This window comes from Salmo salar, chromosome 16 (genome assembly GCF_965601325.2).
Source record: "Salmo salar chromosome 16, fSalSal1, whole genome shotgun sequence".
Taxonomy (NCBI): Eukaryota; Metazoa; Chordata; class Actinopteri; order Salmoniformes; family Salmonidae; genus Salmo; species Salmo salar.
This window is the reverse complement of record NC_138306.1, coordinates 88,292,501-88,311,508: the sequence shown is the minus strand read 5'-3', so window position 1 is coordinate 88,311,508 and position 19,008 is coordinate 88,292,501. Positions and strand designations below refer to the sequence as shown.

Below are 19,008 nucleotides of genomic sequence, written 5' to 3'. Positions count from 1 at the left end.
GCAGGTTTTCATCAAGGATCTCTCTGTACTTGTCATCTTTCCTTCGACCCTGACTAGTCTCCCAGTCCCTGCCACTGAAAAACATCCCCACAGCATGACGCTACCACCACCATGCTTCACCGTAGGGATGGTGCCAGGTTTCCTCCAGACATGACCCTTGGCATTCAGGCCAAAGAGTTCACTCTTGGTTTCATCAGACCAGAGAATCTTGTTTCTCATGGTCTGAGAGTCCTTTAGGTGCCTGTTGGCAAACTCCAAGCGGGCTGTCATGTGCCTTTTGCTGAGGAGTGGCTTCCGTCTGGCCACTCGACCATAAAGGCCTGATTGGTGGAGTGCTGCAGGGATGGTTGCCCTTCTGGAAGGTTCTCCCATCTCCACAGAGGAACTCCGGGGCTCTGTCAGAGTGACCATTGGGTTCTTGGTCCCCTTCGTGACCAAGGCCCTTCTCCCCTGATTACTCAGTTTGGCTGGGAGGCCAGCTCTAGGAAGAGTCTTGGTGTTTCCAAACTTTATACTGCAGAAATGTTTTGTTACCCTTCCCCAGATCTGTGCCGAGACACAATCCTGTCTCGGAGCTCTACGGACAATTCCTTCGACCTCATGGCTTGGTTTTGCTTTGACATGCACTGTCAACTGTGGGACCTTATATAGACAGGTGTGTGCCTTTCCAAATCATGTCCAATCAATTGAATTTACCACAGGTAGACACCAATGAAGTTGTAGAAACATCTCAAGGATCATCAATGGAAATAGCATGCACCTGAGCTCAATTTTGCGTCTCATAGCAAAGGGTCAAAATACTTACAGTACCAGTCAAAAGTTTGGACACACCTACTCCAGGTTATTTTTAAATATTTACTATTTTCTACATTGTAGAATAATAGTGAATACATGAAAACTATGAAATAACACATAAGGAATCATCTAGTAAACCAAAAAGTGTTAAGCAAATCAAAATATATTTGATATTTTATATTCTTCTAAGTAGCCACCCTTTGCCTTGATGACAGCTTTACATTCTCTCCACCAGCTTCATGAGGTAGTCACCTGGAATGCATTTCCATTAACAGGTATGCCTTGTTAAAAGTTCATTTGTGGAATTTCTTTCCTTCTTAATGTGTTTGAGCCAATCAGTTGTGTTGTGACAAAGTAGGGGTGGTATACAGAAGACAGCCCTATTTGGTAAAAGACCAAGCACATATTATGGCAAGAACAGCTCAAATAAGCAAAGAGAAATGACAGTCCATCATTACTTTAAGACATGAAGGTCAGTCAATACAGAACATTTCAAGAACTTTGAACGCTTCTTCAAGTGCAGTCGCAAAAACCATCAAGTGCTATGATGAAACTGGCTCTCATGAGGACTGACACAGGAAAGGAAGACCCAGAGTTACCTCTGCTACAGAAGATTAGGTCCTTTGAGTTACCAGCCTCAGAAATTGCAGCCCAAATAAATACTTTGCAGAGTTCAAGTAAGACACATCTCAACATCAACTGTTCAGTGGAGACGGCGTGAATCAGGTCTTCATGGTCAAATGCCTGCAAAGAAACCACTATTAAAGGGCACCAATAAGAAGAAGAGACTTGCTTGAGCCAAGAAACACGAGCAATGAGTCCAAATTTGAGATTTTTGGTTCCAACTGCCGTGTCTTTGTGGAACAGATGATCTCCGCATGTGTGCTTCCCACCGTGAAGCATGGAGGAGGAGGTGTGATGGTATGAGGGTGCTTTGCTGGTGACACTGATTTATTTAGAATTCAAGGCACACTTAACCAGCATGGCTACCACAGCATTCTGCAGCGATACACCATCCCATCTGGTTTGCGCTTCGTGGGTCTATCATTTGTTTTTTAACAGGACAATGACCCAACACGACCCAAGGAGAGTGATGGAGTGCTGCATCATATGACCTGGCCTCCACAATCACCCAACCTCAACCCAATTGAGATGGTTTGGGATGAGTTGGACTGCAGAGTGAAGGAAAAGCAGCCAACAAGTGCTCAGCATATGTGGGAACTCCTTCAAGACTGTTGGAAAAGCATTCCAGGTGAAGCTGGTTGAGAGAATGCCAAGCGTGTGCAAAGCTGTCATCAAGGCAAAGGGTGGCTACTTTGAAGAATCTAAAATCTAAAATATATTTAGATTTGTTTAACACTTTTTTGGTTACTACATGATTCCATATGTGTTATTTCATAGTTTTGATGTGTTCACTATTTGTCTAAAATGTAGAAAATAGTAAAAATAAAGAAAAGCCCTTGAATGAGTCGGTGTGTCCAAACTTTTGACTGGTAGTGTATGTAAATAAGGTATTTCTGTTTTTAAGAAATCTCTAAAAACCTGTTTTCGCTTTGTCATTATGGGGTATTGTGTGTAGATTGATGAGAGAGAAAAAAACAATTTAATACATTTTAGAAAAAGGCTGTAACGAAGCAAAATGTGGGAAAAGGGAAGGGGTCTGAATACTTTCTGAATGCCCTGTACAAAACCTTGTATGTTGTAGATTTCCTAAAGGAAAAGAAACCTCAGTGTTGGGCCGGTGATGGCTTCTCTTTCCCACATTAAGGTGCTAATGGCTGCTTAGTTAATGTACTTCATGTGTTGTGTGTATCAATGCGTGTGTGAGTGTGTATGATTGTGTGCGTGTGTGTGTGCGTGTGTGTGTGTGTGTGTGTGTGTGTGTGTGTGTGTGTGTGTGTGTGTGTGTGTGTGTGTGTGTGTGTGTGTGTGTGTGTGTGTATGATTGTGTGCGTGTGTGTGCGCGTGTGCGTGTGCGTGTGTGTGTGTGTGAGTGATTTAGACATCTGTGAGGAGGAAGTGGGTGGCTTTATGGAAAAACAGGCCAAATGCTTTGTGTTTGTTTATTGTGCAGCTCACCCTATAATTAACAATGGTTAACGTTTAACATTGTTTTATGGCTTATGGTAACGACACAAACAAAACACACACACCAGTGGAGGCTGCTGAGGGGAGGACGGCTCATAATAACGGCTTGAACGGAGCGAATGGAATGGTATCAAACAGCTGGAAACCATGGAAACCATGTGTTTGTATTTGATACCATTCAACTGATTCAGATCCAGTCATTACCACGAGCCCGTCCTCCCCTATTAAGGTGTCACCAACCTCCTGTGTCTCACAGGTGGTAGTGGAGCAGAACCATCAACACAGGTGGTAGTGGAGCAGAACCATCAACACAGGTGGTAGTGGAGCAGAACCATCAACACAGGTGGTAGTGGAGCAGAACCATCAACACAGGTGGTAGTGGAGCAGAACCATCAACACAGGTGGTAGTGGAGCAGAACCATCAACAAAGGTGGTAGTGGGGCAGAACCATCAACACAGGTGGTAGTGGAGCAGAACCATCAACACAGGTGGTAGTGGGGCAGAACCATCAACACAGGTGGTAGTGGAGCAGAACCATCAACACAGGTGGTAGTGGGGCAGAACCATCAACACAGGTGGTAGTGGGGAAGAACCATCAACACAGGTGGTAGTGGGGCAGAACCATCAACACAGGTGGTAGTGGAGCAGAACCATCAACACAGGTGGTAGTGGAGCAGAACCATCAACACAGGTGGTAGTGGAGCAGAACCATCAACACAAGTGAGACTGACACAAACGGGAAATGTTAAGGCCTTAGTATACGGAGGTGCTACACACACACACACACACACACACACACACACACACACACACACACACACACACACACACACACACACACACACACACACACACACACACACACACACACACACGCACACACAGGAGAAGAGGAGAGGAGAAAAGAGTAGGGAGAGGATGAGCATCCAGCCTGGTCTCATAGACTAGACGTAACATGGTAAAGGTAAATCTGGGACACTCAAATGAGTATGATATGTCACGTTTGGTATGGTTACATAAGACAAAAGGCAAAAACAAAAGTAGGGTGGTTAGTTGCGGTGGATGGGTAGGCATAAAATGCAAACATCTAGCAACCCAAAGGCTGCATGTTCGAATCTCATTATGGACAACATTAGCATTTTAGCCAATTAGCTACTTTGCAACTACTGTGTAGCTACTTTTCAACTACTTAGCATGTTAGCTAACCCTTCCCCTAACCCTTTAACTCAACTCCTAACCCTAACCCCTAGCCTAGCTAACATTTGCCACCTTGCTAACGTTAGCCACAACAAATTGGAATTAGCAATATATCAAAACTTTTGCAAATTTGTAACATATTATATGAATTGAAATTCCTAACATATCATATGAATTGCATTTTGTAACATATCATACAAAATGGATGATGGACATCCACAAATTAATAAATACCATACTAATTGTGGTATACCGAATTTATATTTACTATGTTACGTCAGCCCCTGAGTCCAGGTTGGAGCATTAGGCAGCAGCTGCCTCCATCAGAGGTGAGATTGATACACTTGGTAGAGATTGATAAAAATGGGGAATGCCTGATGATATGAAAATAATATTTGAGTTCCGGAAAATCATTGGCAAGTGTAAGAAACTGGTGCCTAAGGTTTGTGTCTGTGTGTGAACACTTGGCTTGAACACATCCTTCTACTGATTATTCCATAAGAAAGAAACTGAACAAATCTAAATGATTCCCCATCCTCTGCCACACATGACCACTAGCGGTGTGGAAAAAGGAGATAGATGGAGACATAGAGAGGGAGAAAGCGCGCGAGAGAAAGAGAGATAGAGAAAGATGGAGGTAGTGGAATTCGGCGACACACAGAGAGCCCTTTTTAAAGAGATTGGTTTTAAGGAAGTGCAAGCCAAGTGACATCCCCACTGTTGATTGAAGGAGGCATTAAACAGTACTAGTCTATTGTGTAGTACACGCTCTGACACACACACACAGACACACACACACACACACACACACACACACACACACACACACACACCCCACCCCTCGTAATTAATCATAGATCGTATTTGTGCCATTGTGTTGCTGTCTTTTCAGATCATGTCTGATCTTCTCTTTCTAAAGGTCACATTAGCCTTTATAAGATTAAACCTGACACACAGAGAGAGAGAGAGAGAGAGAGAGAGAGGGAGAGAGATAGAGAAAGAGAGAGATTCACAAAATGGGAAAAACACCAAATTGAGACTGCATGCAGAATTCTGCAAACATATCCTCTGTGTACAACGTCAAACACCAAATAATGCATGCAGAGCAAAATTAGGCCGATACCCGCTAATTATCAAAATCCAGAAAAGAACCGTTAAATTCTACAACCACCTAAAAGGAAGCGATTCCCAAACCTTCCATAATAAAGCCATCACCTACAGAGAGATGAACCTGGAGAAGAGTCCCCTAAGCAAGCTGGTCCTGGGGCTCTGTTCACAAACACAAACAGACCCCACAGACTCCATTTCACTTTTATTTATCCATTTCACTTGCTTTGGCAATGTTAACATATGTTTCCCATGCCAATAAAGCCCCTTGAATTGAATTGAAAGAGAGAGAGAAAGAAGGAGAAAGAGAGAGGCGAGAGAGAGAGATAATACACATAACCAGACCAGTTGTACCTCCCATTATCTCACATCTTCTTAAATCAATCAAATCGAAGCCAAATATTCGGGGCCTCTCGGCCGGCTATAGAGAGGAGATTGCTTTGAATATTTCACCAGCATAATGGAGGAGGTGAATACAGATGGAGGAATTCATCATACAGCATAATGGAGGAGGTGAATACAGATGGAGGAATTCATCATACAGCATAATGGAGGAGGTGAATACAGATGGAGGAATTCATCATAATGGAGGAGGTGAATACAGATGGAGGAATTCATCATAATGGAGGAGGTGAATACAGATGGAGGAATTCATCATAATGGAGGAGGTGAATACAGATGGAGGTATTCATCATACAGCATAATGGAGGAGGTGAATACAGATGGAGGAATTCATCATAATGGAGGAGGTGAATACAGATGGAGGAATTCATCATAATGGAGGAGGTGAATACAGATGGAGGAATTCATCATAATGGAGGAGGTGAATACAGATGGAGGAATTCATCATAATGGAGGAGGTGAATACAGATGGAGGAATTCATCATAATGGAGGAGGTGAATACAGATGGAGGAATTCATCATAATGGAGGATGTGAATACAGATGGAGGAATTCATCATAATGGAGGATGTGAATACAGATGGAGGAATTCATCATAATGGAGGATGTGAATACAGATGGAGGAATTCATCATAATGGAGGATGTGAATACAGATGGAGGAATTCATCATAATGGAGGAGGTGAATACAGATGGAGGAATTCATCATAATGGAGGATGTGACCTAATGGATCTCTAGTGGATCCCAAGAGATCTACAGCCATTTTCCTTTCACTGAAACTCTGTAGAGGCACACACACACACCCGCACGCACGCACACACACACACACACACACACACACACACACACCCCGTAAACACATAGAGGAAACACACACAGCGTATCTTTTCACAAAGGTCTGTTTTTAGAAAGGATGTAAACAGACTAATTAAAGATCAGCATCTCGCAAGAGATAACAGCTGTGTGTGTGTGTGTGTGTGTGTGTGTGTGTGTCTGTCTGTGGCTGTGTGTGCGTGTGTGTGGGCTGTGTGTGTGTGTGTGTGTGTGTGTGTGTGTGTGTGTGTGTGTCTGTCTGTGTGTGTGTGTGTGTGTGTGTGTCTGTGTGTGTGTGTGTGTGTGTGTGTGTGTTACCTTCTCAGTTATTTAACTTTGAACATTAGCTGTTATTTCCGTCTCTCCATTGTTAGCTATTTAAAACTAGTTTACTGGTTTATCTTACTGTAATACAGCGGGCTGAAGGAGACATCTGTATTTAAAACTAGTTTACTGGTTTATCTTACTGTAATACAGCGGGCTGAAGGAGACATCTGTATTTAAAACTAGTTTACTGGTTTATCTTACTGTAATACAGCGGGCTGAAGGAGACATCTGTATTTAAAACTAGTTTACTGGTTTATCTTACTGTAATACAGCGGGCCGAAGGAGACATCTGTATTTAAAAATAGTTTACTGGTTTATCTTACTGTAATACAGCGGGCCGAAGGAGACATCTGTATTTAAAACTAGTTTACTGGTTTATCTTACTGTAATACAGCGGGCCGAAGGAGACATCTGTATTTAAAACTAGTTTACTGGTTTATCTTACTGTAATACAGCGGGCCGAAGGAGACATCTGTATTTAAAACTAGTTTACTGGTTTATCTTACTGTAATACAGCGGGCCGAAGGAGACATCTGTATTTAAAACTAGTTTACTGGTTTATCTTACTGTAATACAGCGGGCCGAAGGAGACATCTGTATTTAAAACTAGTTTACTGGTTTATCTTACTGTAATACAGCGGGCCGAAGGAGACATCTGTATTTAAAACTAGTTTACTGGTTTATCTTACTGTAATACAGCGGGCCGAAGGAGACATCTGTATTTAAAACTAGTTTACTGGTTTATCTTACTGTAATACAGCGGGCCGAAGGAGACATCTGTATTTAAAACTAGTTTACTGGTTTATCTTACTGTAATACAGCGGGCTGAAGGAGACATCTGTATTTAAAACTAGTTTACTGGTTTATCTTACTGTATCGTACTGGGCTCCTGAGTGGTGCAGTGGTCTAAGACACTGCATCTCAGTGTAAGAGGTGTCACTGCAGTCCCTGGTTTGAATCCAGGCTGCATCACATTCGGCCGTGATTGGGAGTCGAATAGGGTGGCGCACAATTGGCCCAGTGCGTCCGGATTGGGTTCGGGGTAGGCTGTCATTGTAAATAAGAATTTGTTCTCAACTGACTTGCCAAGTTAAATTAAGATAAAAAAATATAGTGGGCTGAAGGAGATCTGTATTTAAAAGTAGTTTACTGGTTTATCTTACTGATCGTCTCTTCAATGCTACCTGTGCTCACACACACTCTGTTCTTATGCCACGTCATAAACCAGGTTGATTTGTGATTCTGTTCAGGCTTTGATAATCCCTGTCATCTGTCTCAACATACTGATGGTGTTGTAACCAGCCAATAGCTGGAATCCTGCACCAAATCAATACACAGCCATCGTTTGCGTTCAAGATCCTAAACTACAGAGAACACTATTGATTTCTTCTTTTCCTTGTTTACATTCTGTTCTGTTTCAGGTGAAGCTGTTTTATTGCCAGTTCATTTCCAGAGGCAGAAGGACAGGTGGTCTCTGTTATTGGAAGTTACAGTACTTGCAACCCTCATTCATACACCAACATGGACTAAATCTTAGTCCATGTTACCTTCATAACAGCATCATAACACATTCATAACCCATTCATACTGCATTCATAAGCAGTACATAAGTATTTCATCTTAAAACCTTGTCTTGAACCAGTAAATTAGGAAATTGATTTATCTGTGTGATACAGTGATGATGTCATATCCTGCTTAATCAAGACCAGTAGGTGTGCTGTTGACATGATCATAGAGACACAATCAAACAGTATGGACAGCTGCCAAGATATCATGTGGGAGCAGTCATATGTTTTATATATATATATATGAAGTAAAAGCAGCCAAGAAGTGCTCAGCATATATGGGAACTCCTTCAAGACAGTTGGAAAATAATTCCAGGTGAAGCTGGTTGAGAGAATGCCAAGAGTGTGCAAAGCTGTCATCAAGGCAACGGGTGGCTCCTTTGTAGAATCTCAAATATAAAATATATTTTCATTTCTTTAACACTTTTTTGGTTACTACATGATTCCATATGTGTTATTTCATAGTTTTGATGTGTTCACTAAAAACAACAACGCTGGAATGAGTAGGTGTGTCCAAACTTTTGACTGGTTCTGTGTGTAGTGTATCTGTCCAGCTGTTTGAAGACTTACATTCCACCTGTAACTCAAAGCCTAGAGGACCAGCATGGTTATGAAACGGATGATGGTCCATTGACTGTAATGATAACGTAAAAACAGGGTTTAATATTGACTCACCCAGACTGGAGGAGTTGTGGTGATCTCCTCCGTTCTCTCCGTCTGTCCCGTGGTGATGATGATGCTGCTGCTGGTTACTATGGTAACCCCCCATCACCTCCAACTTGATCTTTTTGGTCTTCATGGCCTCAGCAAGAGCAGCCGCTGTCAGACCTGAGAGAGAGAGAGAGGAGAGAGACAGAGACAGAGAGTGTGAAATAGAGAGAGAGGAGAGAGACAGAGACAGAGAGAGGAGAGAGACAGACAGAGAGAGAGAGTGGAGAGAGACAGAGACAGAGAGAGAGAGAGAGACAGAGAGGAGAGAGAGACAGAGAGAGAGAGAGAGAGGAGACGGAGACAGAGAGAGAGAGAGGAGAGAGAGAGAGAGAGAGAGAGAGAGAGAGAGGGGAGAGAGACAGAGAGAGATGGAGCGAGAGAGAGAGATGGAGAGGGTGTGAAATAGAGAGGAGAGAGGAGGGAGAGATTGAGAGAGGAGAGAGACAGAGAGTGTGAAATAGAGAGAGAGAGAGAGAAAAGAGAAAGGTGATGGGTACAAAGAAAGAGAGATCAATCAAATTTAGATCAATGTCCTCTAGTCTAGTGGATTATGGGTAACAGACAGTTTTCATAAGAAGGATGCTAGAGATCCATCTACTGTGAGCTCCAAAAGTATTGGGAAAATGTGTTGTTGTTATGGCTCTGTACACCAGCACTTTGGATTTGAAATGATACAATGACTATGAGGTTAACCTTTTACTGCAGTGGGCTAAACCAGGGTCACAGAGTGATTCTTGGTAGTCTTAAACAAATCTACTTTGTAACAAAAGTATCCACCTCACACACATGGTTATGGGTTTAACATAAGAAGACACCTGTATCATGTCAGATATACAGTTGAAATGTATTACATTTTGAGTTTTCATCCCAATATTATAATTTATATACATCACAGAAGACTGAAATTTAACAAAACTGTTTGACATAGAAACAGTGGATTTTCAACATTTACATTTATTTTATTTTATTAGTTATAAAATGATGAAAATGATGAATAACATTCCACCCATGAGGCCACCAGGTCATTTGACTGCAGGAAAGGGCTACAGTGCAGACCGTCAGCTTTCATTTGAGGGTATTTTCATCCATATCAGGTCAACTGTTTAGAAATTACACCACTTGTTATACATAGTCCTCCATTTTAAAGGACCAAAAGTATTGGGACAAATTCACTTCTATGTATCTGGTCCCATATGCATAGCATGCAATGACTACATCAAGCTAGTGACTCTACACACTTGTTGGATATATTTGCTGTTTGTCGCCATAGTGACTCAGTACACCACTGGACCATCAGTCTTCAACACATCTATCTCCATAGTGACTCAGTACACCACTGGACTACCAGTCTTCAACACATCTATCTCCATAGTGACTCAGTACACCACTGGACTATCAGTCTTCAACACATCTATCACCATAGTGACTCAGTACACCACTGGACTACCAGTCTTCAACACATCTATCTCCATAGTGACTCAGTACACCACTGGACTACCAGTCTTCAACACATCTATCTCCATAGTGACTCAGTACACCACTGGACCATCAGTCTTCAACACATCTATCTCCATAGTGACTCAGTACACCACTGGACTATCAGTCTTCAACACATCTATCACCATAGTGACTCAGTACACCACTGGACTACCAGTCTTCAACACATCTATCTCCATAGTGACTCAGTACACCACTGGACTACCAGTCTTCAACACATCTATCTCCATAGTGACTCAGTACACCACTGGACTATCAGTCTTCAACACATCTATCACCATAGTGACTCAGTACACCACTGGACTACCAGTCTTCAACACATCTATCTCCATAGTGACTCAGTACACCACTGGACTATCAGTCTTCAACACATCTATCACCATAGTGACTCAGTACACCACTGGACTATCAGTCTTCAACACATCTATCACCATAGTGACTCAGTACACCACTGGACTACCAGTCTTCAACACATCTATCTCCATAGTGACTCAGTACACCACTGGACCATCAGTCTTCAACACATCTATCTCCATAGTGACTCAGTACACCACTGGACTATCAGTCTTCAACACATCTATCTCCATAGTGACTCAGTACACCACTGGACCATCAGTCTTCAACACATCTATCTCCATAGTGACTCAGTACACCACTGGACTACCAGTCTTCAACACATCTATCACCATAGTGACTCAGTACACCACTGGACTACCAGTCTTCAACACATCTATCACCATAGTGACTCAGTACACCACTGGACTATCAGTCTTCAACACATCTATCTCCATAGTGACTCAGTACACCACTGGACTATCAGTCTTCAACACATCTATCACCATAGTGACTCAGTACACCACTGGACTATCAGTTTTCAACACATCTATCACCATAGTGACTCAGTACACCACTGGACTATCAGTCTTCAACACATCTATCTCCATAGTGACTCAGTACACCACTGGACTATCAGTCTTCAACACATCTATCTCCATAGTGACTCAGTACACCACTGGACTACCAGTCTTCAACACATCTATCTCCATAGTGACTCAGTACACCACTGGACTACCAGTCTTCAACACATCTATCTCCATAGTGACTCAGTACACCACTGGACTATCAGTCTTCAACACATCTATCTCCATAGTGACTCAGTACACCACTGGACTACCAGTCTTCAACACATCTATCTCCATAGTGACTCAGTACACCACTGGACCATCAGTCGTCAACACATCTATCTCCATAGTGACTCAGTACACCACTGGACTACCAGTCTTCAACACATCTATCTCCATAGTGACTCAGTACACCACTGGACCATCAGTCTTCAACACATCTATCTCCATAGTGACTCAGTACACCACTGGACTACCAGTCTTCAACACATCTATCTCCATAGTGACTCAGTACACCACTGGACTATCAGTCTTCAACACATCTATCTCCATAGTGACTCAGTACACCACTGGACTATCAGTCTTCAACACATCTATCTCCATAGTGAATCAGTACACCACTGGACTATCAGTCTTCAACACATCTATCACCATAGTGACTCAGTACACCACTGGACTACCAGTCTTCAACACATCTATCTCCATAGTGACTCAGTACACCACTGGACTATCAGTCTTCAACACATCTATCTCCATAGTGACTCAGTACACCACTGGACTACCAGTCTTCAACACATCTATCTCCATAGTGACTCAGTACACCACTGGACTACCAGTCTTCAACACATCTATCTCCATAGTGACTCAGTACACCACTGGACTATCAGTCTTCAACACATCTATCTCCATAGTGACTCAGTACACCACTGGACCACCAGTCTTCAACACATCTATCTCCATAGTGACTCAGTACACCACTGGACCATCAGTCTTCAACACATCTATCTCCATAGTGACTCAGTACACCACTGGACCATCAGTCTTCAACACATCTATCTCCATAGTGACTCAGTACACCACTGGACTACCAGTCTTCAACACATCTATCTCCATAGTGACTCAGTACACCACTGGACTATCAGTCTTCAACACATCTATCTCCATAGTGACTCAGTACACCACTGGACTATCAGTCTTCAACACATCTATCTCCATAGTGACTCAGTACACCACTGGACCATCAGTCTTCAACACATCTATCTCCATAGTGACTCAGTACACCACTGGACTACCAGTCTTCAACACATCTATCACCATAGTGACTCAGTACACCACTGGACTACCAGTCTTCAACACATCTATCACCATAGTGACTCAGTACACCACTGGACTATCAGTCTTCAACACATCTATCTCCATAGTGACTCAGTACACCACTGGACTATCAGTCTTCAACACATCTATCACCATAGTGACTCAGTACACCACTGGACTATCAGTCTTCAACACATCTATCACCATAGTGACTCAGTACACCACTGGACTATCAGTCTTCAACACATCTATCTCCATAGTGACTCAGTACACCACTGGACTATCAGTCTTCAACACATCTATCTCCATAGTGACTCAGTACACCACTGGACTACCAGTCTTCAACACATCTATCTCCATAGTGACTCAGTACACCACTGGACTACCAGTCTTCAACACATCTATCTCCATAGTGACTCAGTACACCACTGGACTATCAGTCTTCAACACATCTATCTCCATAGTGACTCAGTACACCACTGGACTACCAGTCTTCAACACATCTATCTCCATAGTGACTCAGTACACCACTGGACCATCAGTCTTCAACACATCTATCTCCATAGTGACTCAGTACACCACTGGACTACCAGTCTTCAACACATCTATCTCCATAGTGACTCAGTACACCACTGGACCATCAGTCTTCAACACATCTATCTCCATAGTGACTCAGTACACCACTGGACTACCAGTCTTCAACACATCTATCTCCATAGTGACTCAGTACACCACTGGACTATCAGTCTTCAACACATCTATCTCCATAGTGACTCAGTACACCACTGGACTATCAGTCTTCAACACATCTATCTCCATAGTGAATCAGTACACCACTGGACTATCAGTCTTCAACACATCTATCACCATAGTGACTCAGTACACCACTGGACTACCAGTCTTCAACACATCTATCTCCATAGTGACTCAGTACACCACTGGACTATCAGTCTTCAACACATCTATCTCCATAGTGACTCAGTACACCACTGGACTACCAGTCTTCAACACATCTATCTCCATAGTGACTCAGTACACCACTGGACTACCAGTCTTCAACACATCTATCTCCATAGTGACTCAGTACACCACTGGACTATCAGTCTTCAACACATCTATCTCCATAGTGACTCAGTACACCACTGGACTACCAGTCTTCAACACATCTATCTCCATAGTGACTCAGTACACCACTGGACCATCAGTCTTCAACACATCTATCTCCATAGTGACTCAGTACACCACTGGACCATCAGTCTTCAACACATCTATCTCCATAGTGACTCAGTACACCACTGGACTACCAGTCTTCAACACATCTATCTCCATAGTGACTCAGTACACCACTGGACTATCAGTCTTCAACACATCTATCTCCATAGTGACTCAGTACACCACTGGACTATCAGTCTTCAACACATCTATCTCCATAGTGAATCAGTACACCACTGGACTATCAGTCTTCAACACATCTATCACCATAGTGACTCAGTACACCACTGGACTACCAGTCTTCAACACATCTATCTCCATAGTGACTCAGTACACCACTGGACTATCAGTCTTCAACACATCTATCTCCATAGTGACTCAGTACACCACTGGACCATCAGTCTTCAACACATGATCTAATAATGGAACCTGCCAGCCCTTAAAGCAGCAGTAACATCCTACTCTGTCTCTCCTCCAAGTGAAGTCATTTTAAATGGACAGTAATATGGATGATAAAGTCTCTATTTGTCATTAAAATCACTGAGCTAGTTAAGGACAACTCCGCTGTGAAATGAACTGAGCCTGGCCATTAAAAACATATCCTACTCTTTCCCCCCTCTGTTCCCGCCTCTGTTCCCGCCTCTGTTCCCGCCTCTGGTCCCGCCTCTGGTCCCGCCTCTGTTCCTGCCTCTGTTCCTGCCTCAGTTCCTCAGTTCTCTTTAATAAATGTCAAGATCACAGTGTGAAAGAAGCCGTCACCCCAGCGAGGCTAGAGAGGATGATATCAAAGGTTTCCTTCAGGTTTACACTTGGCTAAACAAAACGCCATTCTGTTCTGCCTCTCTCTCTGTCTTCCACTCCCTCTCTCCCTCCCTCTCTCCCTCCCTCTCTTTCAGTCTCCTGTGGCCTTTCAATTCTAATCTCCTCCGCTGACATTGATGTTGTGACCTCTCCTCCAGTTAAAAGGGCTCAGAGACTCTCTCTCAGACCCAGTGAGTATTACTTTGAGTCTGACTCTCTCCCAGAGACACCACTCTCTGAGGCTGAGGATGCTTTTGAACACAGAGAGTAAAAAGGACTTTTAGAAATGGCTTGTTTTGAGGTGGAGAATGAACAGATCGAGTTTCACAAAAGCACACAAAGAGAAGGGCAGCTTTGAAAGCTGAACGGTGAATACACACCTCCCAGAGCACAGGTAGTCTACAGGAACACTGGGAGAACATAGTCTACAGGAACACTGGGAGAACATAGTCTACAGGAACACTGGGAGAACATAGTCTACAGGAACACTGTGAGAACATAGTCTACAGGAACACTGGGAGAACATAGTCTACAGGAACACTGGGAGAACATAGTCTACAGGAACACTGGGAGAACATAGTCTACAGGAACACTGGGAGAATATAGTCTACAGGAACACTGGGAGAACATAGTCTACAGGAACACTGGGAGAACATAGTCTACAGGAACACTGAGAGAACATAGTATACAGGAACACTGAGAGAACATAGTCTACAGGAACACTGGGAGAACATAGTCTACAGGAACACTGGGAGAACATAGTCTACAGGAACACTGGGAGAACATAGTCTACAGGAACACTGGGAGAACATAGTCTACAGGAACACTGGGAGAACATAGTCTACAGGAACACTGGGAGAACATAGTCTACAGGAACACTGGGAGAACATAGTCTACAGGAACACTGGGAGAACATAGTCTACAGGAACACTGGGAGAACATAATCTACAGGAACACTGGGAGAACATAGTCTACAGGATCACTGGGAGAACATAGAACATAGTCTACAGGAACACTGGGAGAACATAGAACATAGTCTACAGGAACACTGGGAGAACATAGTCTACAGGAACACTTTGAGAACATAGTCTACAGGAACACTGGGAGAACATAGTCTACAGGAACACTGAGAGAACATAGTCTACAGGAACACTGGGAGAACATAGTCAACAGGAACACTGGGAGAACATAGTCTACAGGAACACTGAGAGAACATAGTCTACAGGAACACTGGGAGAACATAGTCTACAGGAACACTGGGAGAACATAGTCTACAGGAACACTGGGAGAACATAGTCTACAGGAACACTGGGAGAACATAGTCTACAGGAACACTGGGAGAACATAGTCTACAGGAACACTGGGAGAACATAGAACATAGTCTACAAGAACACTGGGAGAACATAGTCTACAGGAACACTTTGAGAACATAGTCTACAGGAACACTGGGAGAACATAGTCTACAGGAACGCTGGGAGAACATAGTCTACAGGAACGCTGGGAGAATATAGTCTACAAGAACACTGGGAGAACATAGTCTACAGGAACACTGGGAGAACATAATCTACAGGATCACTGGGAGAACATAGAACATAGTCTACAGGAACACTGGGAGAACATAGTCTACAGAAACACTGGGAGAACATAGTCTACAGGAACACTGGGAGAACATAGTCTACAGGAACACTGGGAGAACATAGTCTACAGGAACACTGGGAGAACATAGTCTACAGGAACACTGGGAGAACATAGTCTACAGGAACACTGGGAGAACATAGTCTACAGGAACACTGGGAGAACATAGTCTACAGGAACACTGGGAGAACATAGTCTACAGGAACACTGGGAGAACATAGTCTACAGGAACACTGGGAGAACATAGTCTACAGGATCACTGGGAGAACATAGAACATAGTCTACAGGAACACTGGGAGAACATAGTCTACAGGAACACTGGGAGAACATAGTCTACAGGAACACTGGGAGAACATAGTCTACAGGAACACTGAGAGAACATAGTCTACAGGAACACTGGGAGAACATAGTCTACAGGAACACTGGGAGAACATAGTCTACAGGAACACTGGGAGAACATAGTCTACAGGAACACTGGAGAGAACATAGTCTACAGGAACACTGGGAGAACATAGTCTACAGGAACACTGGGAGAACATAGTCTACAGGAACACTGGGAGAACATAGTCTACAGGAACACTGGGAGAACATAGTCTACAGGAACACTGGGAGAACATAGTCTACAGGAACACTGGGAGAACATAGTCTACAGGAACACTGGGAGAACATAGTCTACAGGAACACTGGGAGAACATAGTCTACAGGAACACTGGGAGAACATAGTCTACAGGAACACTGGGAGAACATAGTCTACAGGAACACTGGGAGAACATAGTCTACAAGAACACTGGGAGAACATAGTCTACAGGAACACTTTGAGAACATAGTCTACAGGAACACTGGGAGAACATAGTCTACAGGAACACTGGGAGAACATAGTCTACAGGAACACTGGGAGAACATAGAACATAGTCTACAAGAACACTGGGAGAACATAGTCTACAGGAACACTTTGAGAACATAGTCTACAGGAACACTGGGAGAACATAGTCTACAGGAACACTGGGAGAACATAGTCAACAGGAACGCTGGGAGAACATAGTCTACAGGAACACTGGGAGAACATAGTCTACAGGAACACTGGGAGAACATAGTCTACAGGAACACTGGGAGAACATAGTCTACAGGAACACTGGGAGAACATAGTCTACAGGAACACTGGGAGAGAACATAGTCTACAGGAACACTGGGAGAACATAGTCTACAGGAACACTGGGAGAACATAGTCTACAGGAACACTGGGAGAATCATAGTCTACAGGAACACTGGGAGAACATAGTCTACAGGAACACTGGGAGAACATAGTCTACAGGAACACTGGGAGAACATAGTCTACAGGAACACTGGGAGAACATAGTCTACAGGAACACTGTGGTTGAAAATAGAAGACTAAAATAGAGGTGATGACAGAAGAACAAACACATCACACTTTAACTGACACTTCTGTGTGTGTGTGTGTGTGTGTGTGTGTGTGTGTGTGTGTGTGTGTGTGTGTGCTATGCAGATCCCTCACCAGTAGGGGGCATGATTCCAGCTGACATCAGTCCGCTGACAGAATGAGACAGAAGGTGTTGGTTCTCTGATGACGTCATACTCTGAGCCCTCTTTGGGGGGCGCCCAGGGCGCGAGCTGGAAAAACAATAAAACACATGACATCAATTATACAGAGGCTTTTATCCAGACACATTCACAGTACACTGAGCATACATTAGTTGTATGAGTATGTGATCGCTGCAGGAATTGAACCAACAACCTTGACTTTGCATCATAAAGGATTACTTTTTTGGGATGATCTCAGCCTGTAACAAGATCTCAATAACATACTCCTCTGTCCTCTCTCCTCTCTCCTCAGGTCCTCTCTCCTCTCTTCTCTCTCCTCAGGTCCCCTCTCCTCTCTCCTCAGGTCCCCTCTCCTCTCTCCTCAGGTCCTCTCTCCTCTCTCCTCAAGTCCCCTCTCCTCTCTCCTCAGGTCCCCTCTCCTCTCTCCTCAGGTCCCCTCTCCTCTCTCCTCAGGTCCCCTCTCCTCTCTCCTCAGGTCCTCTCTCCTCTCTCCTCAGGTCCTCTCTCCTCTCTATTATATTAGTTATATTTGAGTGTTTCAGTGAATGGTTAGTGAGGGAGGCCCTGCTCTCTCGCTTCCCCAGTTGTTTAGTTAATTTTCATTCCAATCTCCTTTGCATTAGCGTAGCCTCTCCTGTAGCCTGTCAACTTTGTGTCTGTCTATCCCTGTTCTCTCCTCTCTGCACAGGCCACACAAACGCTTCACACCGCATGGCCGCTGCCACTCTAACGTGGTGTCCCAGTGCGCACGACCCACGTAGAGTTCCAGGTCTCTGGCAGCCTCTGGAACTGCCGGTCTGCGGCCAACAAGGCAGAGTTCATCTCAGCCTATGCTACCCTCCAGTCCCTCGACTTCTTGGCGCTGACGGAAACATGGATTACCACAGAAAACACTGCTACTCCTACTGCTCTCTCCTCGTCTGACCACGTGTTCTCGCACACCCCGAAAGCATCTGGTCAGCGGGGTGGTGGCACTGGAATCCTCATCTCTCCCAAGTGGACATTCTCTCTTTCTCCCCTGACCCATCTGTCTATCTCCTCCTTTGAATTCCATGCTGTCACAGTCACTAGCCCATTCAAGCT

At 43.8% G+C, this 19,008-nt stretch overlaps 1 protein-coding gene across 2 annotated transcripts in view; it reads right to left on the bottom strand.

The window, feature by feature from the left end:
* LOC106574830 (dachshund homolog 1) overlaps positions 1-19,008 on the bottom strand; it is a 95,411-nt gene that overhangs the window by 31,427 nt on the left and 44,976 nt on the right. For both annotated transcript variants that reach the window (XR_014381022.1, XM_082963157.1), the window contains exons 2-3: positions 17,879-17,994; positions 8,969-9,121 (exon numbers count right to left, since the gene is read on the bottom strand). Coding sequence is in view for 1 of the 2 variants with exons in the window: in XM_082963157.1 (XP_082819283.1) it covers positions 8,969-9,121; positions 17,879-17,994 (269 nt within the window). In the remaining variant the exon portion in view is untranslated. The remainder of the gene's footprint in view (positions 1-8,968; positions 9,122-17,878; positions 17,995-19,008) is intronic.